At 38.0% G+C, this 22594-nt stretch overlaps 2 protein-coding genes across 2 annotated transcripts in view; both read left to right on the plus strand.

The window, feature by feature from the left end:
• The first annotated feature begins 1957 nt into the window (after positions 1-1957).
• LOC140138087 (ADP-ribose glycohydrolase OARD1-like) lies at positions 1958-5822 on the plus strand. Its single transcript, XM_072159963.1, has 4 exons — positions 1958-2149; positions 2672-2825; positions 3303-3361; positions 4111-5822. Exons 1-4 carry the CDS (start codon positions 1958-1960, stop codon positions 4339-4341), a joined length of 636 nt encoding a protein of 211 aa, XP_072016064.1. The 3' UTR covers positions 4342-5822.
• Positions 5823-9635: 3813 nt separating this feature from the next.
• The window catches only part of LOC140138088 (regulator of G-protein signaling 22-like), a 43292-nt gene continuing 30333 nt past the window's right edge, over positions 9636-22594 (plus strand). Inside the window, exons 1-3 of the mRNA XM_072159964.1 lie at positions 9636-9830; positions 12368-12571; positions 15040-15068. Coding sequence (XP_072016065.1) covers positions 12547-12571; positions 15040-15068 — 54 coding nt within the window. The 5' untranslated portion in view covers positions 9636-9830; positions 12368-12546. The remainder of the gene's footprint in view (positions 9831-12367; positions 12572-15039; positions 15069-22594) is intronic.

The raw sequence follows: 22594 nt of genomic DNA on the forward strand, positions 1-22594 counted from the left end.
GAACTTCACAAACCGGCTGGGACCGAGACAACACCCTTGGCTACACCACTGTATTTGAATTTGAAGCCTACCATCCTAGAATTGAATTTGCAGAAAACTTCCACAACTTATACAAGCTTATACAGCGTAATAATTTGTACCCATAGTTGTACCCCCTTGACAGTGACATTATGAATAGTCTCCACAGCAGCCAGTTTGGTTCCGCTCCCTCCACACAACTAACCAAACTGGCTGCGGAGGAGACTACATTATGAACCGCCCACAGAGGGCGGTCACGATGTAAACAAACCCACGTGATCATTCGCCATGTGGACGATTGCATGATTGGAGAAGGTATGAGAATGCTGCAATATATCTATCGCAAGGAAGAATCCTTGCAAGAAATCAGGTAACGGTTATTATAAAGGAATAAATGTTAAACGTGTTCTAACAATTCTTCTGCAAGTGATCATAGTATACTTGTAGTACAATTTGCAGTGAAAATTCTGGGTCCAAAATTCAGCTTCTGATGAATTCGTTGGACTTGTCAGTTCTGCAGTGGCCAGTGCTTGCTGTCAAGCTTACTTATTTATAGGCAAAATGTCTAATTCAGTTATTCTTGATCATGATGATGAGAGGATGTACCTTCTGTTACTGTTGGTTAGATTTGGGGTTAGGGTCGTGGTTAATAGCATTGGGTGAAGCAGCGAAATAATTGACCTCTTCGGTAAATCCCAGGCTTTGCGAGTACTGAGAACTCGTCATTTGACGTCACGCCGACTTGCAATGCACAGTAACGATGTTCAATAAACGGCGCGGAGCGGCGTGACGCAGAATGACGAGTTATAGGTGTACTCGCAAAGGCTTATGGGATTTACCGAAAAGGTGAATTTAAACAACTTTGAATGCTCAAGCCTCAAGTTAGGCTCAAGTCAGACAGGCCCAAATGCAGTGAGTTTGCGGCGCCAGGAATTTTTTTTCGGGGGAGGGGCATTGGGGGCGGGGGGCAAGGTGAATTTCAGGGGGAAATCAGCGAATTTTTGCAAAATTACCGCAAAAAGTGGAAATAGCATGTGGCCGTCACTAGTTCACCACATAAACTTGTATGGCTCAAAATACGGACCGCTTGCCATGAAGTTTACTGACTTCCGTATTTTGAAATTCTCTCTGGATATTCTAAAGCAACAGAACCCGAAAGTAGTGCTACAAGAATCACTTGTTAGCCCGGGCTTGTTAGTGTTACCACCTGAGAGACTTGCTATTAAAACTTCTTTATCTCGATCAAATCAGTCGAAGAGGTTTTTACTATATATGATAAGTATGATCAGCTCGTATAAATAGGCGAAAATTATTCGGTTTTTGTTACTGTGTGAGTCAAAAAGTCCGAACTTATGCCGGCATAAATTAATTCACAAAATCATGCATGAGTGATGCAAAGCACAGTTTGTGTTGTGCTGTAGTGTAGCTGTCACTGTGTGTATTCTATTCTATATCAATCCACGAAGTTATGAGTTCCACCTATTACAAGTTGATCAGAGTATAGTACCTCTTTCTCTTTGACTGATTTGATCAAGATATCTAATCCAGGATAGAGTTCATACAATGAAAGTGAGCACATCAAATCATGTAAACTGTAATTGTACCAAAAAGCTGAGACAATGCTTTGTTTGTTTGTTTTTTATTTGGCAAGATCATTACAAACTAAGAAATTTGGCCAAATTTAACACAAATTGGTAGATTTTGCCCAACAATTTTGTCAAATTGATACAATTTTGGCTACAAAGATTTTTAGAAACTTTTGAAGAATTGACCCATCCAAGGGTTCATTTATTACCAAATGGCCAAAAATGTGACCCATGTTTGTGGCTCATCATCCCATATGACCATATTGTCATTGAGTACCCCTCCCCATGACCATAAAAAAAAGGATATTTTCCTCATACAGGTTTAAATTTCACTTCTATAAATTCCACAGCTTATGTTTTGCGCAAAAGTGAGACATCTTTGTGCTACCATGGACAAGTATTTGATTAAAAAACCTGCAGCAGCTACAACAAATGAATATCCTGCCAAGAAACAGAAAACACACTCATCAGCATCAGGTGGTACAGATGAGCCAGATTCAGGAATAGTCTGCAGTTCAGCATCAAAAAGTACAGATGGAAAGAAAGTAGGTACCATATACAGTGGCAGCACCAATGTTTAGGGAAGGTAAACAACATTTTAATTTGACAAAATTTGAATGGGGATTGGATGTAGATTGGATTTCCACTGGAAAGGACAAGGCGAAAAGATTTCAAATTTTCCAAGCGCAACAAAAAGAGACAACACAGTTTCTTTAGTCAAGCTTTATTTAAAGCAGTAAGTTTTTATTTCAGTTTTTTCGTCCATGTACTTTTCACAACTTTTATTTTATTTTCCAGTTCTTTTGTTTCAGTTTTCTTTTGTTCCTTTTGTTAGTCTAGTCCGTGAATTTTTGAATAGGGCAGTTTGTCACTTTTAAAACTGGATTCAATGCGGGATTAGACAGTGCATCTAAATTTACCTATTAAAAATATGGTTTAGTTTTAAAATCAGGACTTTTTTCGAGTGTAAGGATACATTTTTGGCACAGTAAATCATGGCATTACAAAATAAAGACTAAATAATGAGCTTTCATAACACATTGTATTTTGTTCTCTTCATCAATCAGGGTTTTGAGTTTAAAGAGGTCAAAGGTGACCTATTCAAGTGCCCTGCCAGTCACAGCCTTGCTCATTGCATAAGTGAAGACATTCGAATGGGGAAAGGAATTGCCACCATCTTTAAGAAAAAATTTGGTGGTGTCGAAGATTTGAAAAAACAAGGTAGTATTTAAGTAATTCCACATAGTATTGTACTAATTATGAGAAACCATGTATCAACAAAATTGATATAAAGGGCGTTGGTTGTTCCTTGTTATATATGCAAATGAGACAGTTTACGCTCCATGCTTTTACACTGAGATTTCGGAGCTTTCCCTAATTCATGTGCTATAGCCCGTTACTCATGGTTACTTTTGACACAACTATAATTTGTTCAACTCCAAATATGCAAAAAAATAAATGTAGCTAATTTAAAAATGTTAACCCATTAGTCATGTCCATTTCAGCTATGATGAGCAGTGGTGGCAAGTTGAATGGGGGGCAGGAAAATTTTCTTAAAATTGAGTGATTGAGATGGCCCAAAATAGTGGATATTCAGGGGGGGGCAAAGAAAAACATTTTGGTGGAGGCGTATGCCACCTTGCCACCACATATATTTAGTCTAAATTAAAAACATACTTGTGATTATTTGATGTTTAGGTGTCAAGACTGGTAGTGTTGCTGTCTTGAAGAGGGAAGGCAGGTTTATTTACTATCTGGTAAGATGACATTTCATACATTGTGTACATTTCCCGTCTGACATGTTTAATAAACTTATTGAAGTCTGACAAATACTACCAATGCAACTTATCATGTTATCATGTTATTTATACTGAGAAGGAATGGAGAGAGGAAGAGAGCGAGGAGAGAGTCAGTGGCATAGCCAGGTTTTCAGAACCGGGGGATGGGGGCACACAAACTAGTTATCAACAGAAGTATTTCTTGCTGAAGTTGTGAATTGTTAACCTAAAATTGTTCACCTAAAAAGTGACATAAATGAGGCCAATTAGCTGATTAGAATGCGGCAACATGTACTTGGTTTCTTCAAATGCACAAAATGATTGCCTTTTGTTGAACCAAATTTTTTTCCATCAAGGCCTGTCATCTACCGATGGCATCAGATGTACCAACGGCCATTTCCCCTCTTGACATTTTAATATCATACATATCAAAGTTTGACAAATCCTGATGCAACATAAAAGACTTGCTACACCATTTTTCACCATGATGAGGCAGAGACATCAGTGTGAATTTCATTGGGTGCATCAGCTTCAAATCGCTAGCGTTTGCTGAAAGCATACGTTGACGTTGCTATTTATACTTCAGAAGGAGGGACTAAGGAGGGAAAAGGGTTTATTACTATTTGGTGAGATTACATTTCAATATGACGATGATTGATGATGTTGATTGCGATCATGATTAGATTGATGTTGGTGATGATCTTGATCATTTTTCTTGCTATCTTTAGATAACCAAAGACAAATACTGGCAGAAGCCAACATATGACAGCCTGCAGAGTACCCTTGAAGCTATGGTGCAACATTGTGAGAGTCATAATGTTCGGCATCTCTCAATGCCTTGTATTGGATGTGGATTAGATGGACTGAAATGGCCAACTGTTACTGATGTCATTAAACAGGTGTTTAAAGAAACGGACATTAAAGTGACTGTGTATAAGATTGAACAGAAAAAGAAGTAACATTTGGATCACTCCTCATATGTATCTCATATATAATATTCAAAGGTTTTTAATTAACTTAAAAGTAAGTAAGGTTCAGTGTTAAAATAATTTTTTAATACTTCTGTGGTCTGCATTATGCATTTCTGCATTATGAGCCGAGCATACAGACGCGTAAACCCAGAAATGATAAACAATCACACTGATTGGATGATCAACGGTTATGACAATAAGACGGTTGACCCATTGGTCATTGGCGTGTAAAAGGGGAGGAGCCGGACTTTGCCTCCTCTACGTGATCGATCATCATCATCGCATACCCAGACCACAGAAGTATTAGAAAATTTAAGTGATTTGCTTTTCTGTGTTCTTGCAAAATTGTGATCATGTGAAGTATTCAATACAAGATGCGGGACAATATGTAACATGTAACCATGTATGTAACCAGCTATGTATGTAATAATATGTATACTCTAGTTAACTCTTAAGATTTTTCTATACCTTATGTATAATGCTATGTATTCCCAGCTTTATTTGAAAGAGATTTCTACACCAAACTTGCTACTGCTCCACCAAATGATTAAATAGCATAAATAGGTCAATTATATTGTAACTTAATTAATATAGTAATGATAAAATAGCTGCAAATAACTGATTCTAAGTGTCAATGGCTATACTTGTACCTGACATGGCTTGCACTCATAGGACAATACATGTTTTGCAGGTTGTTCTCGAATTAAAAAAAAAATTTTAGTGTCTTACACTTACCTTTTGCGGATGAGCCTAAGTGTTTTAAAGAACTGAAATTCTTTTGAGAACGACTTCAAAGGCCATACTCAGACACCTTCAACCGTCTACCCAATTAGGCTAATTAAACCTTCAAAGGCCACCTTCCTAAGCACACTACGTGTGATGAACCATCCAGGGGCGACGCCACAGGGGTGCAGGTGGGGCAATTGCCCCCCCCCCCTATAATTTGCAAAAAAAGAGGTAAAAGGAAGGAAAAAGAGAAAGAGGAGAGGGAGAGAGAAAAGGGAGGGGGAGAGAGAAAGAGAGGACGAAGAAGAAAAGGAGCCATTCCCCTCCCTTGCCAGGCTGTGGAGCATGCTGACCGACGTTTTTGTATTTTGGGCCCATTTTTGGTAAATTTCCCCAATGAAAGCCACATGGCCTCTCCTGCCAATTTTTGTGCGCTTCGCGCGACTTTATTTCACTTTTCCACCATATTTCACCAATTTAGCTTCAATATCGCAATATTTTGGCGCACTTCGCGAACATTTGTACCATAAACTTATACTGTTGCCAAAAAGTACTGGATATACTATACTTCCAAGAATTTTATTCCAATCGTATCCCCCATGTCAAAAAGAAATCTATGCCACTGGTTGCGACTTAAACTTTTTACTAACTGGGACTTTGCAAATTCGCTCTAATAATTGTAATGCCCGATCATTTGTGTAAGGATGACAATATGAAAGGAATGGGGGTCAACGGGTAAACATGGTCAAAAGAAAGAAATTGTATAAAGGTGAAATTGGACTGGGAAAGCATGGGAAAAGTAAGAAAGGTAAAATTGAATGTAATTGAACCAGGCCCAGACGAAAGTGCGGGGGTGCGGTCGCACCCCAAATGTGCAAATGTATACAAAAAGTCCCAAAATATGACAATTTATGAGCGAACGAGCAAAAAAATCAGGTTTTTTACGGGTTTTTCATCAAAAAATGCCCTTTTTACCCCCCCCTTGGAAAAAAGGTCCACTTTTTCAAAATCAGCACCCCCCAAAAAAAATCCTGCGTACGGGCCTGAATTGAACCATCACCTGTCGTCCAGATATTTTTGCAGGATTGCTGAATTTCAGAATGTGAAAAGGGGTCCCTCTAGTAATTTTCCTTGAAAAGTGGACCTTTTTGTCAGGGGAACACCCCTTTGAAGGCCTAAGCACAAACCTCCTGGCTACTGTTCTGATCATTAATGTCAATTTGGTCCACTTTTTTGACACAAAATGTCTATGTGACCATGCTTAGTTTCATATATTTTAAGATAGAGGTTATACTTTCCTCGTAATGAATGCCAAATGCTCTTGAAATATAAACATATCGTATGCTCAGTATTGCTTTTCTGCTCCAAGATCACTTTTCTCTACATGCATGACATTTAGCTACATTTTGAAGATTGTGTTTCAGAGACATTAAAGCCTCATCATTTTTATTTTCATATGTATGTCTTTTTGCTCCAGGAACACTCTGCATCATAGTTGTGTTCACTTTTAACCTTTAAATAAATTATTTTGTTTATTATATCTGTTGATAGTATTGGTTTTTTTAAGTCATGTAAACTGGCCTCAAAAAGAAATAATTTTTCACAAGGTAATATCTTAGAATCCTGTCCATAAAAATGAACAAAAATTGCACACATGATATTGATTACTTCAATACCCTACTCTAAACACATGTCAGTAACCAAGCAGTTGTCCAGCTGACACAACAGTAAAATGCACTGACACGGAACAGCTTCCGGGACCACATTCACAGCCGAATAATTGGAACCCTGCAAAAGAAATCTGTGAGAATGCCTACAAGATCCTTACACAGGTGATTATTTCAAAAGTGGAATAGTGTGGAACGGGGCAGCTTCTGCTTTTCACACACTTTCTTCAAGAAACAGGTCTTGTTCCACACTATTCCATTTACTCACAGATTTCTTGTGTTGGGTGCCAATTATTGGGCTGTGAATGTGGTCCAGGAAGCTGTTCCATGCCAGTGCATTTTGCTGTTGTGTCAGTTGGGCAACTGTTTGGTTACTGACCAGTGTTTAGAGTAGAGTATTGAAGTAATCCTGTGTGCAATTTGTGTTCATTTTCATGGACATGATTTTAAGATATGACCTTGTGAAAAATTATAAGTATCTTTTTGAGGCCAGTTTATAAGTAACACCAGGTACAGGTGGGGCATGTGGAGCCCTGCTTAATTAATTAATAACACTGTAAAGGGTTGAAAAAACCTGTTCTACATACCCGACCGACCCAGAATTTGCATGTTTTTAAGCTGAATGAAATTCAAACCTTTGCCGAAGTTGATTGATTTTGGCTAGCAATTTTAGCAAATGTGGACTTCAAATCTCAAGTATGATAAAGGATGTATTTCGCAAATACATTAGACAAGCAATTTCGGTCATTTGCAGACGTAGACCTCCAGAAACTGAGGATGGTCCACCCCCCATTGCAGAGTGGTCCACTGTGGTCCACCTACACAACCCCCCCCCTTCATCCATACACACACACCCCCACACACACACCCTACAGTGAGGCCATCCGGCCAGTTGTCTCTGCATTGATTTTACATGGGCGTATACAAAACCCGACTACCCCCGGGGGGCTAGGAGTCCACCAGGGTGACTGAAATGTAAAACTGGTTTCAAATAGTTTGTTAGGCCAAAAAAAAAAAAGTTTGTCTCAAAGCTCACAAGAAATTTAAAAACAAATGCGAAATGCGATTTTTTTTTTTTTTTTTTTTATTCCGACTTTTTTCATGGTATTTTGAGAAAAAGTCTGATTTTCGAGATTTTTTCTGGAAAAAACTAAAAAAAATTCTGCATTTGTTTTTTGTCAAATCGTGGGATTTTACAAATCTGTGCATAAGCTTTGAGACGAACCTTTTTTTTTTTTTTGGCCGTATATAAAAATAAGTCCCAATCAAATAAAGTTTGCATGCATGATCTGAAAACTATTGAGACAGAAAGACTTGAATTTTATGCCAAATCAGCCATTATAGACCCTGTTTCCCATCCAATAGCTTGCAATCAGGACACAATGATAGGCGTAGATCCCAGGGGGATGGGGGGGGATAAATCCCCCCAATATTTTGCCTCTTATCTGGCCATTTTAGCCCCAAAATTGCAAATTTTTGCACGCTAATAATTATATTCACCTTTTGCACCATATTTCATCATTTTAGCTTTGATATGGCAAAGCGCGCATTTGTACCATAAACTTATTTGGTCGCCAAAAGGTGCTGGATTCACTATACTTCAAGAAATCTTTTCCAACCCCATCCCCCTCAATGTCAAAAAGAAATCTACGCCACTGGACAAAACTCTTACTTCGCCACTGGACAAAACTCTTACTTCCTTAGTTTGCCCCCTTGCATGGGCCCATGGAATAACAAGTTGGTTACCTGTCTGGATTCTAACCCAATATGGACAGCTTTGGACTTGTCTACAAAAAGCATTGGCCATCAACTCTTATTCATTCATTCGATATGAGTTGCAATTTACATGCCCACTTTCGCACACCAAAAATAAAAATTTTTGTTGTTGTGAGGAACGCCCTGACAATGAAAAGATACAAAAACATTCGGGGTCAACAATTTTAGTCTGCAAACAATGTTTCTGTTTAATTTGCGAGAGTAGCGAGCAAAGAATTCAGGTTTTTAACGCTTTTCCGGTCAAAAAAGGTTCAAATTTTGGGAAGAAAGTCCACTTTTCACAAAATTGCCCCCCTCTTGAAAAAAGTCCACTTTTTCAAAATCAGCACCCCTGCATACGGGCCTGCCCCTGCCGTCAACAATATCTCACTCCAAGCAATTCCAAAAAGTTGGCAGCCCTCATGATAGGCGTAGATCCTGGGGGTAAATCCCCAATATTTTGCCGGGGGATGGTCCATACAATCATCTCCCCAAATGTTGACACCTGTGTGTGGGTTTCTGACTAAATTAACCCCATATTTGGCCATTTTAGTCCCAAAAGCGCGCTTCACACGCATTTGTACCATAAACTTATTCTTACGCCAAAAGGTGCTGGATTCACTATATTTTTTCCAACACCATCCTCTCAATGTCAAAAAGAAATCTACGCCACTGGCAGCCCTACAAAGAGTGAAGTTGTCTAGAAAAGCTTGGCAAGAGAAGAATTTTGAAGAAAGTATTTCATGATATTTCCAAAGTTCATAAAATATTTGTCTGATGATATTTAATTTCCACTTTCAGAAACTTTGGTCTGAACTTGCTAGTAGAGTAGCCTGTTTCAAAACCAAAGTGTAAAAAAACTTCGATTCAAAAAGACTTGGTCAAGTCTATTTATACCAGTAATTGGAACCGCTAGATGGTGTTTAATATTGTAAATTAGTAAAAGTTTAAACAATATAATTTTTGTATGTATACTTCTGCAGCTAAAATCGAAGAAATTTACTGTATAATAATGTCAAAACTATTGTAACGTATTGATTGATTAGTTTCTGTATAAAGAAATATGCTTGGCCTGGAGTTTCAAAGTTTGGATTATGTTATAGAAACGCTGCAGGTGGATTATAATTGCTCCTTGCCCCATTCATCATCATTGCCAGTAGCAACATTGGACGCTGTGTGGGGAGGTGAATACATCGATCTCCAATATTATGATCACTGTTCTGTACTGATATCATGATTGTCATGTTGTAACGGGATATGTAATTGCTCTAGTGATAACAGTGAACTGGATGTTGTGATTAATTTAGTGTGCTACCTCCAACTTAAAAAGTAAGTATAATATTTACTTTCACCAAACTTTAATATGTTGTTAAATACGACCTACGAACCTAGAGCCTCCATCACCATCATTGCATGCCACATCTGGCTATAGTACTGACAAGGTCAGTGGTGCTTTACACAGTATCAGCATATAAAATGGTATCAGACTATAGATCTGTACAAAATACAGTGATCGTGTCTCAACTTTAGAAGTTTAGTATGTACACATGAAAGTATATATGGCCACCTCCTTAGTCTACTAATAGTGTAAAAATGGTGAGGAAGGAACAACTAGGGCTATGAGGTTTAGCCTAAACTTTAGGGTTCCAACTAATGACATCCATTCCGTGATGGTATACATGTATGTCTACAGGCCCCTCAGCATACAGTGTACATGTACCATTATCTGGGACCAGGACCCGGGACAACTTTTCAAAGTGGGGGGAGGCAATAAATTGGGGGCATGATATCAAATGTCCTTCCACATAAGTTAAAAACTTCTCAGGAAGGAACATCCCCCTCAGACACCCCCAGAGTATGGATAAACAAGTGGCTGTTTTTGTTTGTTTTGGACACCCATACACTTTATGTGTAAAGCAATCCAGGAATATATTTAATTGGGTCTTTATTTTTACACATTTTTAATGTTTTCCAATTAAAATTTTACATAATAATAGTGTCAAAACCATCCAACCAAATGGCTTCAATTGGGCCTCAATTTTACAAACTTGGAGGGGGCATCCCCCTCAGTCACCCCCTGCGCATGGTTAAGTGTTTTTAACATCATACTGGAATGCTGTAGAAAGGTGTAAAATCAAAAGTTATACTTGAAATTTGAAAAATGAAATATGGACCAACTCCAAACAACTATGTGAGTGGGAACAAGGACAAGGACCAACAATTAATTTCTTTATTTGTCTTATAATCAATCTCCAATCAGGCCAGAATTAGTGAAGTGGAAAACTGAACTTGAGGCAAAAGTTTTTAATTATACCTTCACAGTATTCAAAGTTAATTTGCTAGGTACTGTAACTACCAGGGTAACTGTAAGGACTATCTAACCGAGACTCAATACAAGTACAATGTCCCCCTCCCACCGGTCAGAACAAAAAATAACACTATTTGAGGCATAGAGAAAAATGTTCACAATTATATGCTACCCCCTTCAAGATTTTACTTTGCCTCCCCCCACGTTTGCCCCCCCCCCTCCCATCCTCAGGAAAAATTTCCATACATTTTAAATTAAAGCCATATTATAACATTTCTGTAAAAATAGATTAGCATTTATTTTCCATAAAATGTTAGCTTTTACTGTCAGATATGTCCCCTTTTAATTTTGAGCCAAACAAGTGAGGTAAAGCATAGAAAATTGGAATTTACTACTAACGCCCATGCATGTTACTCCCGCGGTTGTAATACGGTACGATCCTCCGTGTGTGTGTGTATGTGTATCCCATGACGTGTAATGTACTCTGCATACGTGTTCGACTAATATTTCAATCATAAACGCAGGTTCCATCGTTTTATTCAAAATCTCGGATTTTTACAAAACTACAGCACCTAAAGTCTTGATTTTTGCAGAGTATCTTTGACAAAGTACATTACAATCATGTAAAAACCAGAATTTAATTTTTTTTTTAGGGCGTTCTCCTCAGCAAATGTTATAATATGGCTTTAATAGTATCAATTGTGATACCGGCTACACTTTGCAAGGCTTTGTTTCCTGTTTCCCCACCCTACTAAGGATGTCAATTCTAAACGTTTTTCTTGGGAGCCAAAACATTTTTAAAAAAACCTCTTCTTTGATTTAAAAAAAAATTGGTCAAAAAAGCAAAGTATTGAAGTTCCAAAACAAGTCAACAATGGTTGATAACAAAGGCTGGAACCCTTTCAAAACAATTGAAATCATTTTAAAAAGAGCACACTTAATTTTAAAAGCACTTGCACACTTTGAAAATCACCTTGGAAATCGGACCAATATTTACTTATTTAGTTTTTAATGTTTTTAAGTGCATGAATGTGTTAGTAACGTTTTAATTACTTTATTTTGCCTAATTTCATTGAATTTGCCATTTTTATTGCTAATACTAGTAGGCCTAATAACATAAAAGAAAATTTATGTGGGAAAATAACCAACGGGCCTTTCAGAAAGGCTAGGTCCAGGGACACTACAAAACCAAAAAAATAAAAAACTTTAAAAAAATTATTTTTTTTTTAATAATTTTTTTTTTGAAATTGAGTATAGTCCCACCCCCAATTTTGAAAAAATGTTCACCCAAAAACGGGGTGGGACTATACTCGCGTCAGTACGGTAATTGAAACTTTATTGACATAACACTAAATATGCTTAGATCCGATTATGCCTATTAGTGTGCACTTTAAAAATAATAAAAAATGTCCATTGTTTGAAAAGGGTTCCAGCCTTTGCTGACTTGTTTTGGACCTCCAATGGTTTGCTGTTTGGGCCAAAAATATTTTTACAGATATTACCTTTCGTAAGTTCGTAATATCAAGATGATCGTAAACTAAATGCTTATTTTTTCCAGAATAGATCCAGTTAATTCACAGCACTGGGAAACCACATTAGTTCAAGATGTAAGCCTTTTGCCAATGATCCAGGTGTCCATGCATGAAGCATCTACATGTAAAATCCAGATACATCTGAAATGTGCCGGAATGATGTTATGAACCCTTTTCATTTTGATATCAGCTGACTCTGAACATAATGCCAGAGAAAAAGCTATCAGTCGGTAAGTCTTTAGAATGGGCCAAATAAAAATTGTCATTATATTCATCTTCATCAACAACTTCAGCTTCATTTTTGTCGTCATTTTCATTACCATCAAAATGAACCTAAGAGGACGTTCAAATAAGTACTAGAAAACTTACCCTCTTTGTACATAGTTCTGAAAACATTGTATATTATATGAGATTAGGTACGGCTATTTTAATCCACCTACCCTCATAAGAGCTCATGTGATGCGATCAAGCCAAATGAGTCTGATGTCGACCAAAATCAAAATTCAGTTTTCAATTTTATTGCATGAGCCATTTTGTGAGCTTTATTTTGCTGAAAACCCCATCATAATTAGACTTACAGTTCCAGATATATTGCCATTTTTGTGTTGCTCAGAACAACAAAACACAAAGGAATTTGAATACTAATATTGGATATATCTCAAAATTATGATTTCCGACATTCAACTCATTTTGCTTGATCGCATCACATAAACACAGCCAAAAAAGAAAGTCTCCAGTAGTTCCATCCCCATTTAATCAGAGTCTGATGAGTTTATGGCAAAATAATTTATATAATAGTTTTCTATACACTTTCCTTCAAAGGTTGATACCAAATTTGATATCGAAAGTTTAATCATCGTGAGCATAGAAACCGTTGTTTGGAAATCGCGCAATTTTAAAAATGACATAGGAATTGTATCACGTAAGCAGAGCTAGCGTGAGTGCTAAGAATTAAATCGCCTGAATAGGGCGGCAGGTTAAAGGTTTACCCATGCATGTCAAAATGCAAATCAAATACCCGCTCTTTCAATTGTGCGCAGGCAAGTGTGCAATGATTCCTGTACGGGTTGCTTCAGGCCACATAATAAGCATTGGATTTTGCGTGGTTAATAATTACGAATTATTCGTAATTTGTCATTTTTAAAATGGCACGAATTTCCAAACAACGGCTCCTATGGTCATGATAATTAAACTTTGGATATCAAATTTGGTATCAACGTTTGAGGGAAAGTGTATAGAAAACTATTATATAAATTATTTTGCCATAAACTCATCAGACTCTGATTTAATGGGGATGGAACTACTGGAGACTTTCTTTTTTGGCTGTGTTTATATATTTTGTACAGTTTCCAGTTGATTTTATGCTCCTAGTAACTATGTCATACAATGTAACATCAATATCTGTATGTTTATCAATTGATGTCACCTTCTGCTTTGTCAATATGAGAGAATATTGGTATGATAATTAAAACTCTATTAACTTAAATCTGAGCTGAATTATTTATATTGATTCAAGTACGGTACCGTATTGTTTTAGCAAATAACTTTGTTTGAGAAGTAGCTTCCAATAGTCATAAACCTACAGGGTGTTTTTTGGATATTTGCAAATATCCTTTCATCAAAGTAATTAAAAGCATTTTCTCAAATATAATTTTTAAAAACAAAAGTTGTTTTAACAAAAATAATTGATCTGGCTTATTTCATGTTTGATCAAGTTTGAATTTGTGCTCATTATAGGAGTGGCTGTATGTGCATATAATGTTCATTGTCATTGTCTTTTTAAAGACAGTTCTTGTATTATGATGAAATGTATGTATTTTATGCCTCCACCGCGAGGCATACTGTTTTTGCAATGTCCGAGCTTCCGTGCTTCCGTCCGTCCGGATGCTGTATCTCGGGCATGGTTGGGCGGATTGACTTCATATTTTCAGGATAGGTGGGTCATGGTCAAAAACTCTGGATACTTTTTTTTGGGTGGGGTTCAAGGTCATATACTGAGGTCAAAGGTCATTTGAGGTCAAATTACAAAAACTGTCGTACATGTATGGGCATGAAACTTGGTGGGTACAGTCAACATTTAAAGCCAAATTTTTGGAAGGTCATTTTGGGGTCATCCGGGGTCACCAAGGGGTCATCTGAGGTCAAATTACTAAAAATTGTCATATGGGCTTGAAACTTGGTGGGTACAGTCAACATTTAGAGCCAAATTTCTGGATGGTCATCTGAGGTCAAATTACTAAAAATTGTCATATGGGCTTGAAACTTGGTGGGTACAGTCAACATTTAGAGCCAAATGTCTGGAAGGTCATTGCGGGGTCACCAAGGGGTCATCTGAGGTCAAATTACTAAAAATTGTCATATGGGCTTGAAACTTGGTGGGTACAGTCAACATTTAGAGCAAAATTTCTGGAAGGTCATTTTGGGGTCATCCAGGGTCATCTGAGGTCAAATTAATCAAATTGGTCGTACGGGCATGAAACTTGGTGGGTACACTCAACATTTAGAGCCAAATTTTTGGAAGGTCATTTCAGGGTCTGCCGGGGTCACCAAGGGGTCATTGCAAGGTCATTTTGGGGTCATCCTGGTGGAGGCATCCCATTCGACGCCTTGCGTCGAAAACCGCGACGTTTCTAGTTTGTATTTTAATTTACTGTTTTCAAAATATAACAATATTTTGAAATCTATATTATATCCACAGTACCTCCAGAGCTCACAGATGAAGATTTGGTAAGTCATGACTTATTTTTTCTAAAATAATTTAATATTAAAATTTGAAAATTTAAAATTTGAAAATATTTAAAAAAAAATAGCAATATGATTTTGATAGTTGCCTGTGAAAACATTATCATCAGGCCAATAAAAAAAATTGTTTGCTTGCCCTCAAATGAATTTTCAAAATTGAGTCGGTCGGTCAGGATTTCTTTTTTTTTTAATTACTAGCAAACTCTACTGTTTGTATTAAGGGCTGGGGTATGAACATTTGGACAGTATTTATTTTGGGACATCAGAGCACATCAGACATATCGAATTGCATTCTGAATACGAAGAATATCCTTCTGATATCAAATAATTTTGATTTTTGAAATTCGCAATTTAATACACATTTTATGGCAAATCATTAAAATTGATATTTTTGATATTTAACAGTACTTGAAGTAAACTTTATAAATCTGATGATTTAAACTTAAAGTGTATGTAGGTGGGATGAAAAGCCGACGATCAATTGAAAATTTTGACCTTTCATTATTGAAGATATGGATTTTTTCCCAAAACACCAAAAAATTAGGTCTTTTGGGAAAAAAATCCATATCTTCAATATGAAAGGTCAAAATTTTCAGTTGACCGTCGGCTTTTCCTCCCTGCTACATACACTTTAAGAATATATCATTAGATTTATATAATTTACTTTCGAGGACTGTTATATATCAAAAATTTGAAAAATATCAAATTTTTATAATTTGTCATAAAATTTGTATTATATTGTGATTTTAAAAAATGAAAATTATTTGATATCAGAAAGACATGCTTCAGATTCAGAATGCAATTGATAGGTCTAAGGTGCTCTCATGTCCCACAAAAAATACTGTCTAAACGCATAATAAACGCTCATTTTTGATCCCTTAATTAAGGCTCAAAATATGAAAAATCAGACAATTTTGGTGTCAAAATGAATCAATTAACATTACAAAACAACTAAAATGTTGAACACAAGCTCTAAAATACATATTTTTTACATCTTCAGAATGCACAAATTTGAAAAGAAAAAAAACTTTTCAGGAATGTCCAAAAATAGGGTCGGTATTCTTTTGTACAGTAAATAGAAAAAAACCTTTTTTCTGATTTCCAAAATTAGGGTCGGTCGGTTGAGGGCAAGCAAACATCTGGTTGTTTTTTTGCCTCAACTAAACTATTACGCTATATAGGATTTGAAGCCAGGGGGCTGTCCAAAATATGCTGCACATGTGGGAGACAAATCCAGGGGGCTGGGGGTTACTTAACGCGGCTGTGTACTCTAGCCATTGTTTCTTTCTCAAAATTGAGTTTTTATGATATGTTTGTACCTTGCTATGTTTTTATCTATGCCCGTGGAAGCAGTGGCATAGATATTGTATTGTTGTGTTTAGTCTTGACTTCGTCTCCTTCTCCTTCTTCTCAAGACCAGTTCTTTGCACTCCTCTAGCTCAAGAACTAAAGTAGCCTTGGGGCCCATACTTGGTACAATGATGGCCCATGACCCCTAGATACATCCTAGGGTACCCCCGACCCCAAAGGTCAAAGGTCATGGGCTACAGGGGGCAATATGTGTAAAATTTCAAACAGCTCTAGCTCAAAAACTATAGCGGCCTCAGGGTTCATACTTGGTACAATGATGGCCTATGACCCTAGAAGTATGCTATGCTAGCCACAACCCCAGAGGTCAAAGTTCATATGCTTTAAAAAGCAAAATAGGTACGACCGGTTAACACAGTGTATCGCAATAGGTAGCATTTTGGTAGCTACCTGTATTTGCAATGATGAAGGCTTCAAATATACGCCAAGACGTACAATGGGGTTAAGAGGTTATCCGCTTAAAGGGACACAATAGTTTGGGATTAAAGGGGTATTCTCCAGTCTGGTGGTGTTTCAGAGAGAGTGAGGGTCTGATGGATTATAAGAGAGAGTGATGTCTTGGTGGGGTATTAGAGAGAGTTTGGGCCAGCCTGGTGGTGTTTTAGAGCGAGTGAGTGTCTGGTGGAGTATAAGAGAGAGTGAAGGCTTGGTGGGGTATTAGAGAGAGTATGGGTCAGCCTGTTGGTGTTTTAGAGCGAGTGAGTATCTGGTGGATTATAAGAGAGAGTGAGGGTCTGGTGAGGTATTAGAGAGAGTGTGCGCCAATCTGGGGGTGTTTTAGAGCTAGTGAGTGTCTGGTGGAGTATAAGAGAGAGTGATGGCTGGGTGGGGTATTAGAGAGAGTTTGGGTCAGCCTGGTGGTGTTTTAGAGCGAGCGAGTGTCTGGTGGAGTATAAGAGAGTGAAGGCTTGGTGGGGTATTAGAGAGAGTATGGGTCAGCCTGTTGGTGTTTTAGAGCGAGTGAGTGTCTGGTGGAGTATAAGAGAGAGTGATGGCTGGGTGGGGTATTAGAGAGAGTTTGGGTCAGCCTGGTGGTGTTTTAGAGCGAGTGAGTGTCTGGTGGAGTATAAGAGAGTGAAGGCTTGGGGGTATTAGAGAGAGTATGGGTCAGCCTGTTGGTGTTTTAGAGCGAGTGAGTGTCTGGTGGATTATAAGAGAGAGTGAGGGTCTGGTGAGGTATTAGAGAGAGTGTGCGCCAATCTGGGGGTGTTTTAGAGCTAGTGAGTGTCTGGTGGAGTATAAGAGAGAGTGATGGCTGGGTGGGGTATTAGAGAGAGTTTGGGTCAGCCTGGTGGTGTTTTAGAGCGAGTGAGTGTCTGGTGGAGTATAAGAGAGAGTGAAGGCTTGGTGGGGTATTAGAGAGAGTATAGGTCAGCCTGTTGGTGTTTTAGAGCGAGTGAGTGTCTGGTGGAGTATAAGAGAGAGTGATGGCTGGGTGGGGTATTAAAGAGAGTTTGGGTCAGCCTGGTGGTGTTTTAGAGCGAGTGAGTGTCTGGTGGAGTATAAGAGAGAGTGAAGGCTTGGTGGGGTATTAGAGAGAGTATGGGTCAGCCTGTTGGTGTTTTAGAGCGAGTGAGCGCCTGGTGGATTATAAGAGAGAGTGAGGGTCTGGTGAGGTATTAGAGAGAGTGTGCACCAATCTGGGGTGTTTTAGAGCTAGTGAGTGTCTGGTGGAGTATAAGAGAGAGTGATGGCTGGGTGGGGTATTAGAGAGAGTTTGGGTCAGCCTGGTGGTGTTTTAGAGCGAGTGAGTGTCTGGTGGAGTATAAGAGAGATTGAAGGCTTGGTGGGATATTAGAGAGTATGGGTCAGCCTGTTGGTGTTTTAGAGCGAGTGAGTGTCTGGTGGAGTATAAGAGAGAGTGGTGGCTGGGTGGGGTATTAGAGAGTTTGGGTCAGCCTGGTGGTGTTTTAGAGCGAGTGAGTGTCTGGTGGAGTATAAGAGAGAGTGAAGACTTGGTGGGGTATTAGAGAGAGTATTGGTTAGCCTGTTGGTGTTTTAGAGCGAGTGAGTGTCTGGTGGAGTATAAGAGAGAGTGAAGGCTTGGTGGGGTATTAGAGAGAGTATGGGTCAGCCTGTTGGTGTTTTAGAGCGAGTGAGTGTCTGGTGGAGTATAAGAGAGAGTGATGGCTGGGCGGGGTATTAGAGAGAGTTTGGGTCAGCCTGGTGGTGTTTTAGAGCGAGTGAGTGTCTGGTGGCGTATAAGAGAGAGTGAGGGTCTGGTGGGGTATTAGAGTGTGTGCCAGTCTGGTAGTGTTTTAGAGCTAGAGAGTGTCTGGTGGAGTATAAGAGAGAGTGATGGCTTGGTGGGGTATTAGAGAGAGTTTGGGTCAGCCTGGTGGTGTTTTAGAGCGAGTGAGTGTCTGGTGGAGTATAAGAGAGAGTGAGGGTCTGGTGGGGTATTAGAGCGAATGTGGTCCAGTCTGGTGGTGTTTTAGAGAGATTGATGGTCTGGTGGGATATAAGAGAGAGTGAAGGCTTGGTAGGGTATAAGAGAGAGTGTGTGCCGGTCTGGTGGAGTTTTAGAGAGAGTGAGTGTATAGTGGAGTATAAGAGAGTGAAGGCTTGGTGGGGTATTAGAGAGAGTATGGGTCAGCCTGGTGGTGTTTTAGAGCGAGTGAGTTTCTGGTGGAGTATAAGAGAGAGTGAGGGTCTGGTGGGGTATCAGAGAGAGTGTGGTCCAGTCTGGTGGTGTTTTAGAGAGAGTGAGGGTCTGGTGGGGTATAAATGAGAGTGAAGGCTTGGTAGGGTATTAGAGAGAGTGTGGGCCAGTCTAGTGTTATGAGCATAACATGTATATCAAATGAAAGTTTAAAACAAGGGGTTTCACATGGTGCTCACCAAGTTTTCGTTTGTGAATAGGGGAAGGGGGTTAGGTGTGGTCATCACGGGCATAGATATTCGTGTTTGGTCAAACACAACCGTGGTTTCTAGTTTATAAATACAAGGAATGAAAATCCAGATTTGTAAACTCCAACTGCAATATTTTAAGGATTTTATTTCACTATTCCACTCGTGTTTGAAATTGAAAAGGAAAGAAAATCTTTGTTGTACCAGCAAGGTACACGCTGGCATAACAACTCATCGCGTTGCGTATCGCGCAATTTGTTAACGCACAAATACGCGACTTAACGCGACGCTTATCTGCATCTTGTGGCGCATCTTATGGAAACACCACGGAAGCACTGATTTCACAAAAACCTAGTGGTCAAATGGCTCCGTTTTAGCTGATAAAATGTGGTTTTTTCAAGTTCTTTCCCCGATTTAAATATCAAGTTATGAATGGATTTCGCTCAAACTTCTCAAGGGGCTGTGGATTTACCCGATGTTCACGTAATATAAGTTTCAAAAACGAAAACTGTCGCATTCTCCTGTGAGAATCGATGAAATTGCAAAATGTGACCACTTTAAACTTCAACGGCCATTATTTCAATGTTCATTTTCTCGGTAAAATGACGATTTAGGTACACGATAACTCAATAAATACAGCATCTATAGGTAAGCAAATATGATCATCGTAAAAAGCATGATCGACTCAAGAAACGGTTTTCTGATTTTTTATATTTTGGTCTATTTCCGATTTTGGGCATCATTTTGTACAAATAGGTGTTTTTGAAATAAAAAAAGTTATTTTGATGCTTTATATGGTCAATATCTCAAAAAATAAGGCCAATATCAAAAAAAAATAAAAAAACCGTTTTTGGAATGGAGCCTCAAGATTGAGCTAAAAACAAAATAAAATATTTTGGAAAGAGTGTTTTTTTGTTATGATGTACCTAACAAATATTGCTAAAAACTCACTTTTTTGTGATTTTCTTCAAAATTGTTGTTTTTACCCCAAATCTGTATTTATATTAAGATTTATTGATGTCTTGCCTTCATAAAAATGTGTACTTTTATATGTTTTGCGCGAATAATTACAAAGTTATTGCACTTTTACTACATGCATGTCTGAGAGTACACAGCCACCTTAAGGGATCTGGAATGAGCGTTTCGACAGTATTTTTTGTGGGACATGAGAGCACATCAGACATATCGAATTGCATTCTGAATACGAAGAATGTCTTTCTGATGATATCAAATAATTTTCATTTTTTGAAATTCATAAAAATTTGATATTTTTACATTTTGATATATAACAGTCCTCAAGTAAATTTTATAAATCTAATGATATATTCTTAAAGTGTATGTAGCTGGGAGAAAAAGCCGATTGATCGAATTGAAAATTTTGACCTTTTGTATTGAAGATATGGATTTTTTTTCCCAAAAGACCTAATTTTTTTTGGTGTTTTGTGAAAAAAATCCATATCTTCAATACGAAAGGTCAAAATTTTCAATTGATCGTCGGTTTTTCATCCCACCTACATCATCAGATTTATAAAATTTACTTCGAATACTGTTAAATATCAATTTTTAATCATTCGCCATAAAATGTGTATTACATTGCGAATTTCAAAACATCAAAATTGTTTGATATCAGAAGGACATTCTTCGTATTCAGAATGCAATTCGATATGTCTGATGTACTCTAATGTCCCACACAGGGATGCAAATTGTGCGGGAGCGGGGAGCACCGCTCCTAGGAAATGAGAGACAAAATTGAGGAAATAATGCATGGGAAGAAAAAAGAAAGAGAGGAAAAATGAGGGAGACAGAAGAAAAGAAAAGAGATGAGGAAGAGGGAAAAGAGGAAAGAAAAAGAGTGAGGTACAAGATAATAGGGGAGGGCTGTGCGGAAGTGAGGCTACTGGTCTATTGCCATTTGGTCTAATACCATTTGGTCTAATTCCCGTTTAGTCTGTATTCAATTGGTCTATCACCAGAAAGGCTAATTGCCACGTAGTCTAATAATCATATAGTCTAATGTCCATTTCGTCTAATATTGTTTGGTCTAATAACCGGTATGTCTACTAACCATTTAGTCTAATAACCATTTGGTCTAATATTTCTTTAATAACCATTTGGTCTAATACCCATTTGGTCTAATACTCGTATGGTCATAACCAGTTAGTCTAATACCATTTCGTCTATTTATTAATAAACTAAATGCTTGTAAGACTAAATGGTTTGTAGACCAAATGAGTATTAGACCAAATGGCTATTAGACCTATTGGTTATAGACCAAATGGGTATTAGACTAAATGGTTGTTAGACTAAATGGTTTTAGACTTATTGGTTATTAGACTAAATGGTTATCGGACTAAATGGTTATCGGACCAAATGGTTAAAGGACCAAATGATTATTGGACGTAGTGGATATAGACCAAATGGGTTTAGATGAAATGGATGTAGACGATATGGATATTAGACCAAAAAATGGCAAATCCCCAGGCTACTGACTGGAAGAGAGGAAATTTTTAAAGACACTGGTTGTGCAAAATTTGGAGGAATTCACATTATTGTTCAAGAAATAAGAGCAAAAAAGAGGAAGATGTTGGTTTGAATATGGAAATGGAATATGAGGAAATTTACAATTCATCACCATAGGAGGTATTCAATGTAATTTAACAGGAAAAAAAAGAAGTTGGAAGAAGACAGGTAGAAACAGGGCTCATATCTGAGGAAATTCGGAGGCGGCAATCATATCTGAGGAAATTTATAGAGAGGCAGCAATGAGGATTTTATGGGAACAAAAGTCATTAAGGAATTCAGTGTATCAATACTAATGCCACTGAGAAAATATTGAGGAAATTTAAAAAGAAGAACGACCCATAAAGCACTAAACAAGTTGTGCTCCTCTGACAAAAAAATGAAAGAGGAATTGGGGTAAAGGAAAATAAAAGGGGAAAGGATCCTCTGTCCGACCAAAATTGACCCCAAACCAGTGTAAAATTCCAAATTTTTGCGCGCTCGCGCACATTGTCGTCATAAAGCCTTTTTGGAAGCTTGAAGACCTAACTTACAGTCGCTCTAAAAATACACGCTATGTTAACATTCTCATCTTTTGAAGTGCAGAATAAAGCTATTTTATGCATGGTATGATTGAGGAAATCTTGAGCCTAAAAACCTTGCTCCTGAGGAAGAAGTCACAATTTGCACCCCTGGTCCCACAATAAATACTGTCCAAACGTTCATACCCCATCCCTTAAGTTGGAAGTGATGGAATTCACAGTTCAAAACTAGGTGTCTTTCTCCAAGATGGG

Source organism: Amphiura filiformis, chromosome 17, assembly GCF_039555335.1.
Source record: "Amphiura filiformis chromosome 17, Afil_fr2py, whole genome shotgun sequence".
NCBI classification, from domain to species: domain Eukaryota; kingdom Metazoa; phylum Echinodermata; class Ophiuroidea; order Amphilepidida; family Amphiuridae; genus Amphiura; species Amphiura filiformis.

Coding starts and splice junctions, on each gene's coding strand:
- LOC140138087 (XM_072159963.1), top strand. CDS start 1,958: ATGTTTTGCGCAAAAGTGAGACATCTTTGTGCTACCATGGACAAGTAT. Junction 2,150..2,671: donor AAAGTACAGATGGAAAGAAA/GTAGGTACCATA, acceptor TTCATCAATCAG/GGTTTTGAGTTTAAAGAGGT. Junction 3,362..4,110: donor GCAGGTTTATTTACTATCTG/GTAAGATGACAT, acceptor TGCTATCTTTAG/ATAACCAAAGACAAATACTG.